The 21164-nt window shown below is 41.1% G+C and overlaps 1 protein-coding gene across 1 annotated transcript in view; it reads left to right on the top strand.

Moving 5' to 3' along the window:
- The window catches only part of TENM1 (teneurin transmembrane protein 1), an 899404-nt gene that overhangs the window by 752215 nt on the left and 126025 nt on the right, over nucleotides 1–21164 (top strand). The window contains exons 20-21 of the mRNA XM_070290794.1: nucleotides 3046–3307; nucleotides 6244–6511. Of these exons, the coding sequence (XP_070146895.1) occupies nucleotides 3046–3307; nucleotides 6244–6511 (530 nt within the window). The remainder of the gene's footprint in view (nucleotides 1–3045; nucleotides 3308–6243; nucleotides 6512–21164) is intronic.

Here is a 21164-nt window from a genome sequence, read left to right as displayed (position 1 = left end):
CTGTTGTTTTCCTCTATTTCATTGTTCACTTAAGGTTTTCTTATCTCTCCTTGCTGTACTTTGGAACTCTGCATTCAGTTAGGTATATCTTTCCATTTCTCCTCTGCCTTTCACTTCTTTTCTCAGCTATTTGTAAGACCTCCTCAAACAACCATTTTACCTTTTTGCATTTCTTTTTCTTTGGAGTGGTTTTGGTTACTGCCTCCTATACAGTGTTATAAACCTCTATCCATAGTTCTTCAGGCACTCTGTCTACCAGATCTAATCCCTTGCATCTATTCATCACCTCTACTGAATTATCATAAGAAATTTGATTTAGGTCATACCTGAATGGTCTAGTAGTTTTCCCTACTTTGTTCAATTTAAGCAAGAATTTTGCAATAAGGAATTGATGATCTCAGCCACAATTATCTCCAGGTCTTGTTTTTGCTAACTGTATAGACCTTCTCCATCTTCAGCTGCAAAAAATATAATTAATCTGATTTCAGTATTGACCATCTGGTGATGATGTCTCTTGTGTTGTTGGAAGAGGTGTTTGCTATGACCAGTGCTTTCTCTGGGCAAAACTCTGTTAGCCTTTGTCGTGCTTCATTTTGTACTACAAGGCCAAATTTGCCTGTTACTCCTGGTATCTCTTGACTTCCAGCTTTTGCATTCTAATCCCCTATGATGAAAAAGACATATTTTTTGGTGTTAGTTCTAGAATGTCTTGTAGGTCTTCACAGAACCATTCAACTTTTTTTTCAACATTAGTGGTTGCCACATAGACTTGGATTACTGTGGTATTGAATGGTTTGCCTTGGAAATGAACCAAGTTCATTCTGTCATTTTTGAGACTGCACCCAAGTACTGCATTTCAGACTCTTGTTGACTATGAGAGCTACTCCATTTCTTCTAATAGCTTCTTGCCCACAGTAGCAGATATAATGGTCATCTGAATTAAATTCACCCCCTCCTGCCCATTTTAGTTCACTGATTCCTAAAATGTCGATGTTCACATCCCCTGCTCGACCACAGCCAATTTACCTTGATTCCTATGCAGTGTTGTTCTTTATAACATCGGACTTTACTTTCACCACCAGACACATCCACAACCGAGCATCATTTCCATTTTGACCCTGCCTCTTCGTTCTTTCTGGAGCTATTTCTCTGCTCTTCCCCTCTAGCATATTGGACACCTACTGACCTGGTGGGCTCATCTCCTGGAGTCATATCCTCTTGCCTTTTCATACTGTTCATACTGTTTCATACCGTTCTTGAGGCAAGAATGCTGGAGTGGTTCACCATTCCTTTTTCTAGTGGACCACATTCTGTCAGAACTCTCCAGCATGACCTGTCTGCCTTGAGTGGTCCTGCATGGCATGGCTCATAGCTTCATTGAGTTACACAAGGCTCTGATTCATGTGATCATTTTGGATAACTTTCTGTGATTGTAGTTTTCATTCTGTAGGCTGTGGGATTGTAGTTCTTGCTTCTTCTGTCTGCCCTCTGATGGATGAGGATAAGAGGCTTGCACAAGCTTTGTGATGGGAGGGATTGGCTGTGGCTGTGGGGAAAACTGGGTCGTGCTCTGGTGGGCAGGGCCATGCTCAGTAAACCTTTAATCCAATTTTCTGCTATTGAGTAGAGCTGTGCGCCCTCCTTGCTAGTAGTTTGGCCTGAGGTGACCTCCAAAAGGACTTGTGCCAACACGCGCCTCCCAGGACTGCTGCTACCAGTGCCCCTGTGCCCACATCAGGCCACTGCTGACCCATGCCTCCGCAGGAGACCCCCAAACACTCGCAGGCAGGTCTGGCTCAGTCTCCTGTGGGGTCACTACTCCTTCCCTGGGTCTCGCTGTGCACAGGGTTTATTTGTGCCCTCCAAGAGTCTCCGTTTCCCCAGTCCTGTGGAAGTCTTACAGTCAAATCCCACTGTCCTTCAAAGTCAGATTCCCAGAGGATTCCCAGTCCCTTTGCCAAATCCACAGGTTGGGAAGTCTGATGTGGGGCCCAGAACCTTCACAACAGTGGAAGAACTTCTTTGGTATTATCATTCTCCAGTTTATGGGTCGCCCACCTGGCAGGTACAGGATTTGATTTTAATGTGATTGCACCCTCCTACTGTCTCATTGCAGTTTTTCCTTTGTCCCTGGACATGGTGTATCTTTTTTTGGGGGGTTCCAACATTCTCCTGTCAAAGGTTTGTTCAGCAGCTACTTGCAATTTAGGTGTTCTTGAAGGAGAAGATGAGCGCACCTTTTAAAGATACAATGATATAATGATAAATACATTATCTCAAAGACATCATTACACATAAAAGAGTAGGAAGGTAGAGCCATCTAGTATATAATGAACAGAACTCTGAGTCTTTTATGCTCCAACTCAAGAGTCATTTCAGAGACCACATTAAGAGGTGGACTTACAGAAGAGGTAGTCTCGTTTTGTCAAGTAATATGGAAGGAGTTGTCAGTGGAGATGGACAGTGTCCATTACAGACTTTCTTACAACAAAAAATGAAGAGGCATTCTAGAGAAAACCAGAAATCCTATATCTAGAGTTCAAGTAGAATCAAGCCAGGGGGTAGCCAGATGTGGAGGGTTCCGCCAGATGGTCTTGTTCAAGCCAATTTCAGTGAACAAATTTCCTCAGCTGGTATCTTTCTTCAGATGCCATCTCAAAGACACCATCAGGTTTCTGACACTGTTTGTGACCACAAACAAGGTATTTAACCTTTGGCTTCTTACTTTTATTGAGTTACATTACAGGAATTTTGAGAAAGAATAGTGTAGCATATTAAGATATTGATGATGTTGTGGTCATCTTTCCATTCTCTCTAGCACAGGGAGGAACAAGGATGTTTGATTTGACTCGGCAGAAATACATGCAGTGATTTTGTTTAAGACAGCATTAAAATTGGTTTAAAAATTCTGGGTGCAGAGCAACGGGTGATATGGAATTTTTTTCTCAGAAATCAATCCCCAAAGAAAGAAAGGGCACTCACACTGCCTATTTTTTAAACTTTTTAATTTTATTTTAGTTGAAACTTTCTGCTTTTCCTTCTCAGCTTTGACCTCGTAGCCATCGGTGGTATCTCTGTTGTCTTAATCTTTGACCGGTCACCTTTTCTACCTGAGAAGAGGACACTGTGGTTGCCTTGGAACCAGTTCATTGTGGTGGAGAAAGTAACCATGCAGAGAGTTATGTCAGACCCACCATCCTGCGATATCTCCAACTTTATCAGCCCAAACCCTATTGTGCTTCCCTCACCACTCACATCATTTGGAGGATCCTGTCCAGAGAGGGGAACTATTGTTCCTGAGCTGCAGGTGGGTACATGGACCTTGACATTACAAAAGTACAGTAAGTCTCCAACATATGAATCTTCAACTTGCAACCTTCCAAAGAGACAAACATGTTCACATAAGTTAGTTCACATGTCTGGCATATATTGTCACATCCTTTACAAGTTGTTGTGCTTTTGTGTAGTGTACTGTAAGATTTAAAACTTTTTTAACTTTTAAATTGCATTTTTTAAATTTATTTTTAATTGGAGGAAATTGCTTTACAATGTTGTGTTGGTTTCTGCCATACATCAACATGAATCAGCCATAGGTATACGTATGTCCCCTCCCTCTTGAACCTCCCATAAAATGTTTTATTTTTTGTATTTTTATATATTATTTGTGTGAAAAATATAAACCTATTACATTATAGTACTATATAGTCGATTACATTAGTTGGGTACCTACACTAACTTTGCTGGACTTAGGAACAAATTGGGCTTATAAATACACTCTCAGAACAGAACTCATTTGTATGTAGGGGACTTGCTGTATCCATGGGGTAGTCAACAGTCGATAATGACTAGCTTCCTTTTCCTGGTACTCCTGCCAGCCCTGTAATGTGCTGCCCTTCATTTTTCAAGAGAAGCTTTCAAATGTAATCTCTCTGGCACACATTTGCAAGGTGACTGGCCAGGGCTATAATGCTCCATCTCTGGCCATGGAACAAAGCAAGATGAACTAGCTATCATGAGGATTAGAACACAAACCTTGACCTGATGAGCACTGTGCTCGAAAGAACAAAGCTCACTGGCTCCATGGTGATAACAGTATAATCAGTGAGGTGGGACCATTTATGGTTCTGAAATTAAACTCCTTAAATCTAGTTTTCTTCCACTGTCTAGTTTATGTCTGTTGTCATTGTTCTTAGAAGTCATGACAACTCCTCTTGTTTAGCTATGTTTTAGTAAAGGTAGTTGTCAAGTCTACACATTTTATCTGAAACTTTGGCTTTTTATATGTTCAAGCTTTATAGTCAGAGAGGACATATTTTTGAAGCCTCATATTTTAGGACTCCTAAGCATTTTTCTTTATTGAGCATTCAGTATTTTCATTTCAATTCTAGGTCATTCAAACAAACACAGTACAATTTTCTCACTATATTATAGAAGCAGTTTAATGATAGTTTAATGTTAATATTATAATGATAGTTTAATGTCCACCAAAGTGAACTCATAAATCAGATCCAGAATTCAAATATACTCAAGAAGAGGTAAACGGACAGTCAAAGATTGAATTGGTTTTTCTTCCCTTACAACATCCCCAAAGCTGTTAGCAAAGCCCTCAGGAAAGGCTGACAAAAAATAATATTCTACACAGAAGAGTCTGAAGAGTTGGCACTCTTGTCTTTTCCATTGTTTTCCTGTGGAAAGGAAGAAAAAAACTATATAGTATTTAATGAGTACATTGGACTTCTACACCAATCCTTTCACGATGTCATTAGGAAGCATGGGTCTTCCTCAAAATAAAAGTTTTCCAGCTGCTCTAGGATTGCATGATGCCTTATGGAAATGAAATAGCAAGGTGGTGAGTGTCATGCTATCCTGTTGTGCTTCTGCCACCATCTAAGAAGACAGAGCCAGTGGACAGCTTTGATATCAAATACCTAATGTAGAGGAAGAAAAATTGGACAAAGAGTAGACAAAAGGGATTTGTGCCCTCAGAAAGAAAGGAATGATCAGAAATCCCCAACAATATGAGATAACATATGTTTAACAATCAGTTCTACTTTGCACCAGCCTGGGAAAGGAAGCAGGTACAAGGTCCTGAGTTAAAAACGAATAAGGGCACGAAAATATCCACACTATCCATCCATCCATGCTAAATCGCTTCAGTTGTGTCCAACTCTGCAACTCCATGGAGTGTAGCCTGCCAGGCTCCACTGTTCATCGGATTCTCCAGGCAAGAATACTGGAGCAGGTTGCCATTTCTTTCTCCAGGGGATCTTCCCAACCCAGGAATCGAACCCGTGCCTCCTACATCTCCTACACCGGCAGCTGGCTTCTCCACCACTAGTGCCACCTGGAAGCCCATGTCCCCTTCAACGTGTTAAATAGGATGGGCCCTTTGTTCAGCTGTATTTGGAAAGTTGAAAGTCACAGAATACGAGATGCAGTTTCAGTGACCACTTTTGGTTGTTTAATGCCATCTGTGCTAACAAACAATAAATAATAGTAATTAATGAAAGAAGCCAAGTGTTATTTTCACTCTGGGACCTATGTTTGTAAAAGATTTGCAGAGGAGTTCATGGGAGTTATTTGCTTCTCAGTCACAGGTGCCAGCTTGGAAAAGCTTGTTCCCAGTCCTTGGTACACCCAAGACACAGAGAAATGTGTAAGCAAAATTAGATTAAAAAGTGGGCCCTCGGGGTCCCTGCAAAGCTGCAGAGAAGATAAGTTTGATGGCATTAGGAAAGATTAGTTCTAGGGACACTATAGTCTCTGACATAAAATATCACTTGCTGGGCCTCCTTCCAGAGTCCTTCCTTGTTGAGAGCCTAACCTGAATACGGGCTCCAATAATGGTTTGTGATAGATGACTTCACACACCAAACAAGCTTTTCTGTCTGAATAGATAGAACCCATGCCACTGAAATCCTTGACATTCACAGGGTGATCTCCCAACTCCTACCAAGAAATTTTTGAGACACTGTTGGAAAACCAAATGGTTATTTTCCTAGTCTTTCCTGGCAGGGGAAAAAAAAGGAGAACTGTCCACAGGATAGGCTGGATGTCTTGTCCTCATGCAGATTTGGTGCAAAATGTAAAACCTGTGTTCATGTAGCCTCACAAAGATTCTAGAATGAATGCCTTGATATCCATAATCCATGTAACCCTTTGGCATGCTTCTAGGACAAAAGCGGGCAGTGTCCTTGTCTCCTTGTGCACTGAAAAGGGCCAATTTGACTTTCTTTCTTCCAGGTTGTACAGGAGGAGATCCTCATTCCTTCCAGTTTTGTGAGGCTGAGTTACCTAAGCAGCCGCACCCCCGGATACAAAACCTTATTACGGATCCTTCTAACACATTCAACCATTCCTGTGGGGATGATAAAAGTACACCTCACAGTAGCTGTGGAAGGGCGACTCACACAGAAGTGGTTTCCTGCTGCAGTTAATCTTGTCTACACGTTTGCTTGGAACAAGACCGACATCTATGGACAGAAGGTTTGGGGCCTGGCAGAGGCTTTGGGTATGTTGAAATCATTCTGTGTAGATAGCAGTGTTGTGTTCATAAAACAGAAAGTACTATCTGCCTGTTAATTTGTATTTAGAATAATTATGGGTTTTCTTCTGTTTGAAGGATCTAAGGCACTTTTTCGTTTAAACACTCCCTTTGGGCCTGTTGAGAGTTTCCTTTTGACACATTTTCGCTTTGAAATGATTTTAGTTCTCCTTTCCTGATGGCTGCATACCAATGGAATCACACAGTATCTGACTTGTAACTGTCTCCAAAGCTGAGTATTGCCTTCTAACTATGACCTTTGAGGGGGCGTTCTTTGGGTCATGTTTCTGTATTTGACATTTAGACTACCATTTCCACTTAGAAAATACAAAATTTTAACTCAGAGTATTCTCCATTTACTGTCTTTTATGTCTAGGATGGTTAGACTCCATTAACTTGTTACTGTGGTTGGTTAAATAAAAAATCATCCTGCCTTCCTAGTCCTTTTGACTTTAAACCCTAGCATCTATCTTATAGGTTGCAGAGACCTTAAACAGTCCTTTGGATCTGTGGTTTTCAGATATTTAATGCCTTCAGACACACGGTGTTTTTTAAAAATGAGACTCAGATTTGTCAACCTTTTATTTTGCCAAGTAGGAGTATTTTTAGAAGGAAAAAAGAAAAAAAAAAAAACCTGCCATCTACTATTGCCTACCACTACAATAATTTCATAAAGAAGGGATAACTTCCTTAACATGAAAAAAAAGGAATAGTCTGTCTTAAGAAATGATACTCAGAGACAGACAGATAGGCAGACAGACACCAATGTCTGTTTCTCTTAGTCTGTAAAAGACAGTGAAAACTTCCTAAGAGACCTGGCAGGTCTTGGGAACCGTAGCTGGGATACATTGATTCTTGTGCCTTCAGGCAGTAGCTCATGGTAACCACCCTTTGACAGATGAGAAGACTATTTTTAAAGTCCAGAGGAGATGTTTTCATATTCTCCCTTGAAAGTGTCTGTCATGGTATGAGTCCCATATAAGTGACCTATATTTCTTAGACTACTGTGTGTCAATTTCCTCTTCCTTTCCAGAGGGAACCAGAAAGAGGAGGAAAAAAGACTGGTGAGTCTTCTTTGCCCAAGAGATCCTCACATATTTAAATAATTAACTCATCTCTGTTGGGCTTTTTTAGAATGCAGGGACCATGGAATGCTTCAGATTTCCTCAGTTAGTGGAGAATTATTGTAAAGACATAGGGGAATATAAAGAAAGAACCAGAAAAGGCATCAGCAGCCTCAAAGGCAAACTTCATCAAATTGCAGGCTTGCTCTGGATACACTGCAGTCCTAGAAGGTCAGCATCTGCTCTATCAAGTGAGCAACAGCTCTTGTCTCCCTGCAGCAAGAGTCCACTGCTTCCCACCATGGTGACCCAGCCATGCTGATGACGGAGCTCATCACTTCTCCTGTGGTACTAACTACCCTCGTTTTCGCTGGGCTCTTGCCAACTCCACAATCTGGTTTCTTGCTCTGTATTTTCCATTCAGATCCCTCTTAGAATTTCAGGATTCATCAGCCAGTCTCTACCATTAGGCTAACTACCAGCGAGGTCATTGGCCCGCCTGTGGAGTCCTGCTCAGTCTCTAGTCCAGTGAATGTGATGGTGAAGAAAATTCTGGAGCCAGACTCCCTCCCTGGATTCAAATCATCCTTCTCTACTTACTAGCTATGCAACATTGGGTAAATTAATCTCCAAGTGCAGTTTCTCCATATATTAAATGGATATTATGAAGAGAATGTTACTCCCAAGTTATTATGATGTGAGGATTAAATGAGGTGAGTGAGTGCTGGTTGCTGGTATGGTTTTGTCAGTTTTGCTATGGTCAGCATATTGGAATCACAAGGTATAAAGCATGGCACCTATGCAGATGTCTGTTGCCTAAGCTTCTCTAATAAGGCGGTTGTTATTATGGGTTTAATAGGTAGGTGCAGGTGGCACTTGTAGTAAAGAACCTGCCTGCCATTGCAGGAGATGGAAGAGACGTGAGTTTGATCCCTGGGTCAGGAAGATACCCTGGAGGTGGGCATGGCAACCCACTCCAGTATTCTCACCTGGGACCATGGCCAGAGGACCCTGGTGGGCTACAGTCCATGGAGTCACAAAGAGTCAGACAACTGAAACAGCTTTACATGCACACACTGTGTTAATTATTCTCCTTTTGCCTTCCCTCACACACGCATACACACACACACACACATACACACACACACACACACACAGTCTCTTCTCTGCCCTTTTCTGTGCTTTGAAAGACTGCCTTCTATGGATCACATTGTCTGGATTCCTTTACTCTCTGGCTTCCCTTTTGCTTTGGTCAGTGGATGGCACCATCAGGAGCCAGCAGAGCGGAAGGAGGAAGTGGTCAGGGTATCCTTCTCCCTGCTTCACTGCACTGCTGGGCAGTGACTGCACTGGAAGATGGCAGCTCCTGGGGAGGAGCCCCTCCTCCAAATCCCCACGCTCTCTCCGGATCACTCCCTCCCTTAACCCCTCTCTGCAAGCCCAGACAGCTTCCCACTGTTGCCAGTCCCTGGGTAGGTCACGATCCTTGTTAATTCCCTTCACCCTGCTCACGCCTCTGTAAATAGCCCCTTCATTCAACTCTTTGAACACTTCTGAGTGTGATATCTGACTCCAGCTGGGACCCTGGCTGATGCACACTCAAAGCCTCATATTCCCCTCTCCAGGATGTGATCCTAAAGCCTTTTATTCACCTCCTGCATGCATGCTAAGTCGCTTCAGTCATATCTGACTCTTTGTGACCCTATGAACTGTAGCCTACCAGGCTCCTTGTCCATGAGATTCCCCAGGCGAGAATACTGCAGTGGGCTGCCATGCCCTCCTCCAGGGGATCTTTCTGACCCTGGGACTGAACCCAGGTCTCCCACATTGGCAGGCAGATTCTTTACCACTAGTGCCACCTGGGAAGCCCCTTTGCTTCACTAGAATAATCTTAAATTCCTCTAACTTTTCTCCATAGGGCTTTGTTTTCCAATTCTTTATGACTTTTCTCAAAACCCTTGCCAGGTTGTTAGATTTGAGGGTTTTTGTTTTGCTATGTTTTACTTTTTTCTTAAGTTATAATGCAGCAATTTATCTAGTACTCTGATGAAGAGCTGAACAAGACAGTGCCTAGCAGAAATTCCTTGCTAGGGTTCACATAAATGTAGCTCAGCCTGACTTTTTAAAAAAATAACAGCTTTATCAACATATAATTCACATACCATAAAGTTAACTCATTTAAAGTGTGCAATTCAGTGGGTTTTAGTATTATCACAAATTTGTACAACCATCACCAACATCTAATTCCAGAACATTTTCAACAGCACATCACAAAATAGCCCTAAACACATTAGCAGTCACTCTCCACTTATCTGTCTCCTGCAGACCCTGGCAACCACCAGTCTCCTTTCTAACTCTATGAATTTACCTATTCTGGATATTTCAAACAGACACAGTTATACAGTATGTGGTCTTTTGTATCTGGCTTCTTTCAATTGACGTGTTTCCAAAGTTCATCCATGTCATAATGGGTGTTAGACCTTCATTCCTCTTTATGACTGAATACTATTCCATTGAATGGATATACCACATTTTGTTTGTCCAGTCATCTACTGGTTGACATATGGGTTGTTTCCACCTTTTGACTATTGTGAATAATGCTGCTGTTAACATTTTTATACAAATATTGGTGTGAATACCTATTTTCAATTCTTTTGGGAATATACCTAGGAGTGGAATTGTTAGGTCATATGGTAATTCTGTTTGACTTGTTGAGGAGCCATCAAATTGTTTTCCACAGTGACTGCACTGTTTTATCAACCTCACTTTATGTATAAAAATGTATTGTACCCCTTCCTTTTAAATACTCCCAGTGTTGAAGATTCTAAAATTATCCTCCTTATTATAGTTAAGCACTCTTAATGACTTAGTTTCTCATATATCCATGGAGATATATGGCTTCCCTGGTGGGTCCGACTGTAAAGAATACGCCTGCAATCCAGAAGACCCAGGTTCAATCCCTGGGTGAGGGAGATACCCTGGAGAAGGGAATAACTACCCACTCCAGTATTCTTGTCTGGGAAATCCTATGGACAGAGGGGCCTGGCAGGCTACAGTTCATGGGGTCGCAGAGTTGGACACAACTAAGCATTGAATAAACAACTAAATCACGAAGAGAAGCAACAGTGTTCTAGTATACACACCAGTGCTATAGGATTCATCCCTATTGTTTTCCTATGGATGTTGATTTACTTCCTATTTCTACAATTTTGTTTCTGGTCAAAACTTGCTCCAGCATTCTGACTACAAAAATGGCCTTAATTAAAATGCTGAAATATATATTGTTGGTTCCTTTTAAAAGCTAATAACAGTAATAAAAGCAAGAGACAATTGACCCTCTCAGAAATATCCAAGGGAGAGGGAAAAATGTTCCTCATGGTGTTTTGTTTTTTTTAATATAAATTTATTTATTTTAATTGGAGGTTAATTACTTTACAATATTGTATTGATTTTTCCATACATTTATGTGCACTTAAGGGACATATTTTTTTTTTTAGAGTAGAGAAAGAAAATTGGCAAGGATCCCAAGGGAAACAGCCAAAATAATTTCAAGTGTGGTACCTAAGATGGAATATGGATTGTTTACTTTGTAGGAAATGTTCCTGATAACTTAATCATGGTTAAAAGGATTTTATTTACTACCTCGTCTCCATTTCCATCTCCACAGAGACTAAGGGAATCTTCCTGACAGTAGTAAAGCATTAGGATGAGTGGTAGAATGAAGCTGGAGAATCAAGTTCTCTGAAAATGGATTGTGAACACCTTAAGAATATAACAGGCAATAAATAGTTCAGGTGATAAATGGATAGAGCAAAGGGATCAAGTATGTTACCATTGTGTTCATACCTTAATAGATACGATTGAATCTAAGCAAAGAAGAAAACACTTAGCTGTCTTCCTGGCCATATCTTATCATCACTTAACTGATGTGAGAAGAAACAGAGTAAATTTTGCACCAGATATTAATAATAGTGCTATATATGACACTTCTCAGATTTGCTTCAATTTCAGAAGTCTTAGTATAGCCTTTTGGTAGGTGGAATAATAGCCATCACCTCCCAAAGATGTAAATAAATTATGTTACATGGCAAAAGATAATTAAGGTTACAGATGGCATTAGAGTTGCCAAGCATCTGACCTTGAGATGGAATAACTATCCTGAATTGTCCAGGTTGATCCATTGTTATCACAGAGGTCCTTAAAAGTGGAAGGCGGAGGCAGAAGGGGAGGTCAGAGTTAGAGGGGAATATAAGTATAACTATAGAAGGAACGCACAGTGAGATGCAGTCTTGCTGGCTTGGAGGATGAAAGAAGGGAGCCAAGGACCAAGGAATGGAGGTTGCCTCTAGAAGCTGGAAAAGGCAAGGAAATAGATTCTCCCCTAGAGACTTCAGAAGGAATTCATCCCACTGAGCCCTTGAATTTAGCTCAATGAGACCCTTTTCAGACTTCTGACCTCCTTATCTGTAAGATGAGAAATCTGTCCTGTTTTAAGCCTTTCAGTTTGTCCGGATATCTTACAACAGCACTAGGAAACAAACCTTGACCACTATTCTTACAGTCCCAGTTTCAGCTGGAATTTTTATTAAAACTATGGCTTGAAAGGTCTCCCGCTCTTCTTCCTTCCCATGCCTGTTAAATGTGAACCTGTCCCCCTCAACCCGTGTTTCTGGGTGATGGAGAAAGAAGTCAGATGTAAACAAGCTGAGTCTGAAATGATGGTGAATACCTAAGTTGAAATGGCCACTAAGTGTGAAATGTAGGACTCTTTCCCATATGGTTCAGCTGTGGGAAATTGATGTGATCTCTAAGGGCTCAAGTGTCACAAAAGAAGAATAGATTGTTCAGAGACAGGCAAAAGGAGAAAAGGAGAACCTGAGATCCTAAGGTATCCCACCAGTTTTTATAATGAAACAGATTTTGCAATGAGAGGCATAATACCAGAGTGAATAAATTACCAACGGAGGCTGTGTGAAATAATTCCCTGGAGAAGTATCAATGGCAGCTGATAAGATTGATTAATCCAAGCACAATATTGATCAAGTGGAAGACGAGGAAAATCACCCCCAGGGTTGCAGTACAAAAACCACAATCACTAGTTCATCCAGCTTAAAGATTTTGTTGTCTGATACACAGACAAGACTCCCCTGCTAAAAACTCCATGTGAGCATTTGAAATAATTTGGCTTTAGTACTTTATTCTCTGGCTCTAAAAAGGTATGATGTCTGAAAATCATTGTATATTATTTTGTTTCTTTCCCAACTCTGCTCCTTGCAAAACAGTGTTAAAAAGAATCATTATTTTTAAGTTCACAGTGCTGTTAAAATTCTAGAGACAGCTTATTTAATGTGACAAACTGGCTTGTTCAGGGGCTCTGATCTGCATCCATTATATAAATTTTGTCAAAATAATTCCCTGTGTCTGCATACATTATCAATATATAATAATGCATTCTGCCTGGTCTTCATTTTAATTAAATTAAATTGCAGTGGTTAGGAGTCCTGGAAGTTCAGGAAATCAGCCATCCACCTTTAGTAGCACTGCTATAAACAATTCTACTTTTCTTCAAGGTTATTGGCAACAACAATTGCGTAATTATTTAGTACAGTAGTTTGGCAAGAAAGAGTGGTGTTTCAGGAAGAACTAGACTTCTTAAAGGTTCATGACACAAAGGAGTCTGTCTAAATTGTGTTAGAAGAAACAAGGGAACATTAATGGTAATAGGTGCTAAGCTACGGTTGCTTTGTGCACACAAAACATCCCTGAGAACGATGCTTTAGTGTTCATAAATTTCCCTTCAGTAAAGCCTAAGCAAGCTGGGCAGCCACAAAAATAGCATCCACTGAATATTTTAATAGTAAATGGGTAGTGCTTTACAATTTGCAAAGGACTTTCACATACATTTTCTCATTTTAATCCTTAGAACATTCCTGCCTGATAGGCATGGCACGATGAATGTGATCTTCATTTTACAGAGTGGAAAAGCGAGGTTCAGAAAGAGCAAGTGACTTGCCAAAAGACCTTTCCCAAGCAGGGATTCAAACTTGGATCTCACCATCCTGAGTTCTGTATGCCTTTCACTGCTGCCTGTCTTCACTAAAGGGACCAATCCACCTTACCCAATTCAACGCCCCAGTGGCTTTCTGTCCAAGAAGCTAGCAGAGATAATAATCTTTCATCATTTCTCTCCACTTATAAATTTGTAATCATTAACTGAGAGCAGGACTGTTTTATGCATTCAGCTTTTCAGTCGCAGCACCAAGGATATGAGTTTTTCAAGGACCTACAAAAATCTTCGCAACCTGAAAAATAAATTTATTGACACCAAAATGTGCAAAGAAAACCAGAAAATCAACATTAACAAATTGTTTAAATAAATGTCTGCTAAATGGAGCATTATGTCAGCTTGTCAACTCCAAGTCAATTTTCACATTTAAATATGAAATGTGTTTAATGTTGGATATGAGTTGTAGGTTGTATACATTTTAATATCTCTGACAAAATGTGAGATATGCCCTCCAAAGAGTACCTAGAGCTTACTAGGGTCTTTAATTGATGCTCCAGTAAGCACGTTGTCTGTATCCATTTCAAACTGCTGGTCACACTCAATAGTAGATTACAAAATCTGTTTGGTGAGTCAACCAGTATTTTTTTAGTGGAATAAAATGGAATGGAATGGAATAGAACATAAGTGAATAGAATAGAGTAGAAAATATCAGTGTAAAACTATTAAGAGAGTACTGTTTCAGAAAACTTTGTTTCACTTATACCTGCCCATATATGCATGTATCTTTCCATGTGTGTGTTGGGTCACAATGAAATGACTTTCAACCACAAGAATTTGAAAGCAATTGGTAAGGTAATATAGTCAAGAGATAGAGATGTGAAAATGATTTGCCAAACCATATGATTTATTTCTTAAGTCAGCATTCATGACTATTCAGGCCTCCCAGCCCCCTCTTCCAACCCATCTCAGGGCATTACAACCATATCTCTTTAAGATTAGGTGACCATATATATAATTTATCATTTAATCCAAGATACTCTTGAGAGTGAAAAGGGATGCTGTTAACAATAGCATGACTGGACACTGTTTTTGGCCAACCAGGATATATGATACTTCTACTTCAAGGTTATCTCTAGTTTCCAATCCTTATATCTTAAATTCAGGACAAATAAAAGCTTATCTATTTAAAGGACTCCTGAATCATGGGTCTTTCCCTTAATCGCATAGCATGATCCAGTGTGGAGGTAAAAGCACTTGCTAAGTCAGTAACTGTGTTTGAGCTCTGGCTTGCCATCTGCCACTTAGTCAGATGACCTTAGACTAGTCACTTCACCTTTCTGGGTCTATTGTCTCATCTGTCAAACTGGAGTAAATATATCTTCCTCATGAGTTTTTGGGAGTCTTCAAATTAGGTCACATATACAAAAATGTGTTTAACTGTTCAGTGTTATGCAAATGTGAGATGATATTATTTTAGGAGGCCACGAATGAAAGTTCCAAAAGGTAGGTAACCCTTCAGGGTATGGGCTCTCTGACGTGATGAATGATCACTGTATCTGCAGCGCTTAGCAAATCACCTGCCTGGCACATAGAGCTGCTCTGTGTAGGTCTGCTGACTCATTAAATAACCAGCCCCTTTAGAATACCAGTCCATTTTCAAGGTGAATTTATTTCCTAAACCCCCCCTCCCAAAGAAAAATGCCTAAATACTGCTAGAAGATAGGAATCTTTTTTTTCTCTTGTCCTGGGCAAGGGGTGAGGTAGTGGGGGAGGGGAAGGGTTGCTCTTCATTTGGTTTTGATGCACTAGCCGGACCACAGCTACCCTGACCTTCTTTCAGTCTTGCAGTGACACAAAGCCTCTCCGTCTTGCCCATATGCCAGTCTCTGCCTAGAATGTTCTTCCCTGTACTTCATGAGATAAAGCCCTTCTATATAAAGAGGCTTTCCTTTGCCTTCCCTTTCCAAAACTTAAACTTCTGTTGCAGCAGCTCATAGTACCCTGCACTTCCATACAAGTTATCACAATGTGTGTGTGTGTGTGTGTGTGTTATCTTATTTCATATTTGTTCCTCTCACCAGATTGTAAGCAATGTGAGCTCTGCTGAGGGGTGTGTTATCTTGTTCTGTCTTGTTCATTCTCACATCCCCAGGGCCTGACAACAGGAAAGTGAAAGTGTTAGTCGCTCAGTTGTATCCAACTGTTTTGCGACCCCATGGACTGTAGTGCACCAGACTGCTCTGTCCATGGGATTTCCCCAGGCAAGAATACTGGAGTGGGTTGTCATTCTCTTCTTCAGTGGATCTTCCTGACCCAGGGCTCAAGCCCAGGTGTCCCACATTGCAGGCAGATTCTTTACCCTCTGAGTCACTAGGGAAGCCCTGACGACAGGAGGTACTCATCAAATATTGCATATTTGTTGAATGACTGAACAAACATACATAAGGACAGAGGCTAAGGTGGGGCCCTTAGCCTGACCTATTTAATGGAATGGTGGGCCCACCAAGGGAGAGGAGGGCAGTACCCAGGTCTACAAAGGCACTTGAAAATGTGCCTGTGAGCTAGTATATCACGTTGCCACCTGTGGCACACATGTCGCCCAGGTTCCAGGTTGGCTTTTTTGCAGCTAGGCTTGGAAAAGGCAGTCAGAAAAAAAAAAATCATAAGATAAGATGTCAATGTACATGACCTCTTGGCCTAAGTGTTGTGTGGCTGCCTCACTCCTGGATTCTTCTTACCTTTTCTACCTGTTCTTTCTCTTCATTCAACTACTATGTCACTTTTAGCACTAGCATGTTTAAACTGGTAAGATATAGATCCTAAGTAAAATATTACCAAATCAAATCCAATGACTCATTAAAAAGATAGCACATCATAACCAAGTACTGTAGTGTGTTTTAGGACCTCAAAATGGTTCAATGTTAGGAAATATATTGCTCTAGTTTATCACCTCAATAGATTAAGAGAGAAAACTATGTGAATATCTCCGTAAGTGCTGAAAAGGCACTTGGTAAAAATTCATCACCTGATTCTGACACTCTTAGTAAGCCAGGAATAATAGATAAACAAAGCATTTCAGGCCACTGGGCAGTGTGTCAAATCGGGGAGCCTCTGGGGTCATCCTAGCCTATGAAAACTCACTAGAGAATGGGAAAAAGTAGAAGTCATGCCGGGAGCAGGCACCCGATCTCAGTAGTAGCATTTTATCTGCACAGTCTTTGCCTCTTGTAGCTGTGGCCTTCTCTTGGTTTGTTCGGTCTCTTATCTTTCATTGTTGTGGTTTTACATTAATCTACTGTTTTGAAAGAATGAGATATATTTCTGGTTCTATTTAATGGTTTCTTTCAGATAAGAAGGTTTTGATCTCATTGTTAGTTACCTTTTAAATGTGATCACATTATTTTTATATATTCCTTGAGTTCATGAAGGAAACATAAATTTCTCACACCGTCAGACTACCTTTAATTATATATTGCCCTCATAAATGCAACCATTATGAATTCTGAAGCCTTAGCCCGAAGCTGTTGAAAATCATCTGCTTAATCTTGTCATATTTTGCACATCAGCTTCATTGCATTGCATCTTTACCTTGGCTATTTAATGTCAGTCTCCCATCCCAGCCCTTATACGTGAAGGTCTCCATCACTAAATTGGGTGTCAGGGCACTGTGGCCCTTCACCTTCTTGTAGTCCCCACATTATACTAATGCTACTGCTCTGATAAATAGAATGAGATTCGGTGACTATTTTTCTAATGTCAAATGGCTATGAGGGAGCAAGCTTCAGTCTTTCTTTATAAGCCAGTAAAATAAAGTCTTCTTTAGAAGCCACTGTAATATTTGCACGATGACTAACAGTGAAGTCAGAGCTGCAAATCCTATGACCAGAGGACAGAGTCCTCTACAAAAGTAGCAAGTCCTGTCTTGACAGTCAGTGACTCTTGGTGGAGGAAAATCCCATTTTATATCCCATTTATATAAATCCCCCAAATTTATATCTCTGTGTCGAGGTGAGGGAGAGAATACAGGAAGACAGAAATCCAGACGGAATTAAGGGTATCACAAGAGAGGCAGTCACTTGGTTCAGAGAAAGTATTCAGCCATATGAATGGCTCTTTCTCAACTGCCTTCCCAATAAGTCCACTCCATCATGGGACCACTGTACCAGCCCCAGGGAAGTATAGTCCACCCTCCATCCCCACGTATCTCCACTCACAGCCAGGCTAGTCTGTCCTCTACAGGTCCTCTGAAATGTTGATGGATAATTATTCTTTCCTTCCTATTATACACTATTCTTCCTGACCCCCAGTCCGGAATGCCAGAGGCTGAATTCGTGGCCTCCACCCAGCTGTGCTGATGATCAGATGTGATAGGCACCAGGCCGCCGGGGAGACGGTAGTGGGTCCAGTCTGCTTATTTAACTAAGACTCAGCTGTCACAGCACCAGGCGGAGCTGGTGTCAGGGCTCAGCATTTTTGGTGCCAGCCCTGAGTAGCCCCTTTTCCCCCACATTTCATTATATGAAAAAGAAAAGGCGTTCAGTGCATTACAGTCTGCTTTCATGAGAGGAAGTCTACGACTGGTTGCTACTGCCTTTGCCAGTTCCTTGTGCATTTAGCCAGCAGCTCAACTCCATGGGGTGATTCGTCTGCCTTCTCATACACGGATTGCAAGTTCCAGGATTCTGTTCAAGTGGGCTGCTGTCAGAAAGAAACCTTGCCTTGTTACTCTGAGCAAGGAGCCACATACGAAAATATCCCAACACGCAGCCATTCTCATTAAAGTCAGTTGGAATTTTGGACAAGTCTTCAGTATAAATTATAACTTTATTAGCTCATAGAGCTTTCTCGAGAGAAAGTAAATCTAATACAAATTAGAAGGAACTTATTAAGTGGCTGCCTTGTTGCTATTTGCTATGACAAGGGAGAAAAGTAATATAATTGTGGGGTGTGCAGCCAGTGCACTTTTTTGTTGTGGGCTAGAGAGCAATTCAGATAGGAGGAGGTGAAGAGGATGTCTCATTACCATTGTGCTGAGGATACTTAATAGAAGCATTTCCTGCCACAGAATTGGGAGGATCTTTAACTGTTACGGAGATGGGAAAATCAGACTCCAAACCACCATCAGAGGTCACCAGGGCACATTACTTATTTGCAAAACTTGCACAATCACCTTCCGGAGAAGAGATTTTAGGGGCACACACCAGGCTTAAAATATACAAAAGGCAGATCCTGACAGTGGTAGGGAAGGAGATGATGGCCCGGAGCTTGTAATTATTATGATGATTATTTATTAATCAAGACTTTTCAGTGTTGGCAAGAGAAGCAGAAACCATGTTATTCTTCATACCAACATGGCCTGATTTTTCCAACAAGATATAGGGATTTATCCAACAAGATATATGATTCCCCAACTTGAACTGATGAAATACAGTCTTGAAAGAATGCACTTTAGAATCATACAGTGAAATGCTAAAGGGGGACTTTAAGAACTTTAAGAACTGTCTAGTATAGAGACTTCCTTCATGGTCCAATAGTTAAGACTCCACACTCCCACTGCAGCGGGTATAGGTTCAATCCCTGGTCAAGGAATTAAGATACCACATGACATGTGGCGTGGCCCAAAAAAAAAGAAAAAAGAAAAAGAATTGTCTAGTACAGCAGTCTTTGATCTTATATCTTTATTTAGATTTCAGGAGGTCAGCGAACCCCCTAGAATTATATACAAAATTGTGTGTCCATATGCATTTTTCTAGGAGAACGATCCATAACTTGTATCACATTCATAACAAAAGGTTCCCTGATTCAAAAGGATCTAAGAACCACCAATTCTAGTCCATCCTCTCCCCCTGTCCTTTGTTACAAATGAAGAACAGAGTTGGAGAATCACATGCCTGCGACCATACAGCTCGTTAATCACAGACCCAGGAACTGAAGTGTTTTCTGACTCTTAGGCCTAACATCAACTCTTTCCACTAGAGTTGGTTTAGCAAAGCACTGGGGCCATGATAAGATATTAAGGAGATTGTAGACAGCAATGATTTGTGCCACATGTGTAACCTGAACTAGATTACCTGTGAGATCCTTTGCATCACTGAAATTCTGTTTCTATCCATCTTCATACAGAACACCATTGACACAGATGATCCCAAACTAATTTCCTCTTAGAAATCATTTCCATTTTGTCATTAGTCTTTCCTGCTCCCCATTGATCTCCCTCGCTAATAGAGCTTGGTTAGGGCTAATACTGAAATGAGTTTGCATTCCAAGAATCCTCACCAGCTGAGGGCAGGGTAGAAAGGCATCCCCATCAGGACTAGCTACATAATTTGCAGGGCCCAGTGTTAAAGAAAAATACCCAGCCCTTTGTTTAAAATAGATTAAGGATTTCAAGACAGTGATAGCAGAGCATTAAGCCAAGGGTGGGGCCCTTCTAAGCAGACGCCCCTGTGTGACTGCACAGGTCACACAGCCATGAAGATGGTCCTGATCCCTGTTAAAGCTTCGATGGAGCAGAGACCAAAGAGAAGTCAGTCTGTGGTTTACAATGGCCACACATGACCCCCAAAGTTAGCGAGTGTGTATTCACAATCATAAGGAGTTGGCTTATCTATGTTTGTGCTTGCACACACACATGCTTGCCTGCTGTTGCTCAGTCAGATCCAACTATTTTGTGACCACCAACTCCTCTGTCCATGGGATTTTCCAGGCAAGAATACTGGAGTGGATTGCCATTTCCTTCTTCAGGAGATCTTCCTGTCCCATATATTGTCTCCTGCATTGTCAGGCAGATTCTTTACCACTGAGCCACCTAGGAAGCCCTTGTGCACACACACACATGCACACGTATATCAGTTGGACTAAAATTACCTCTTTTCACCTAATGTCAAAATCTAAAACTTGTCTGCTTGAATTTTTCCACCTAGAACCTATTGTGCTGGCATTGTTTTAGTACATATTTTAATTACCAGTTTTCATAGCCAGACGACCAAAGAATAAATGTGTTCTCCAGAGGCGTCTGAAGAGTCAGGTAGAGTCAGGTACTCAAAAGCAATGGCAGACAACCAGCTAGGGATATTTTAAGCTGCCAGAAAGAGGGGAAGGAGCTTCGAAGTATGCACTGTAATGAGCTGATAGTCTCAGGCTTAGAACATTATGAGGACACAAAGCATTTTGAACTCAAGAATCAGAACTCTGGGGTTCCAACAGGTAAGCAGGCTTGCCAACTAAGAAGATGCTTGGGTCTTGGTCTACTCGAGTTCCGCATGTTTCAGGAGAGCAAAGACACCCACGCTGGGCCATTCTGCACTTCGCATTTTAGCCGCATACTGGGGTTCCCAGCTTAATGTACAATATCTGTGTTTCAGAAGGGTTGAAGCCAAATGTTGGGTGATGTCCCATTGGTTAGAAACCAAAATCTAACATGCACAAAGTGGAATTTACACTCGAATGGCTTATAACACTCTAAGCAAACTCAGACTTCTCAGCAAACTAAAGGCCAGTTAGCATGGAAGAAAATATAAATGGGCGAATTGATTTTTATTAGTCTCAT

Source organism: Ovis canadensis, chromosome X, assembly GCF_042477335.2.
Source record: "Ovis canadensis isolate MfBH-ARS-UI-01 breed Bighorn chromosome X, ARS-UI_OviCan_v2, whole genome shotgun sequence".
In the NCBI taxonomy this organism is placed as follows: domain Eukaryota; kingdom Metazoa; phylum Chordata; class Mammalia; order Artiodactyla; family Bovidae; genus Ovis; species Ovis canadensis.
The sequence above is the reverse complement of the archived record's forward strand: the minus strand, read 5'-3'. Positions and strand labels throughout refer to the sequence as shown.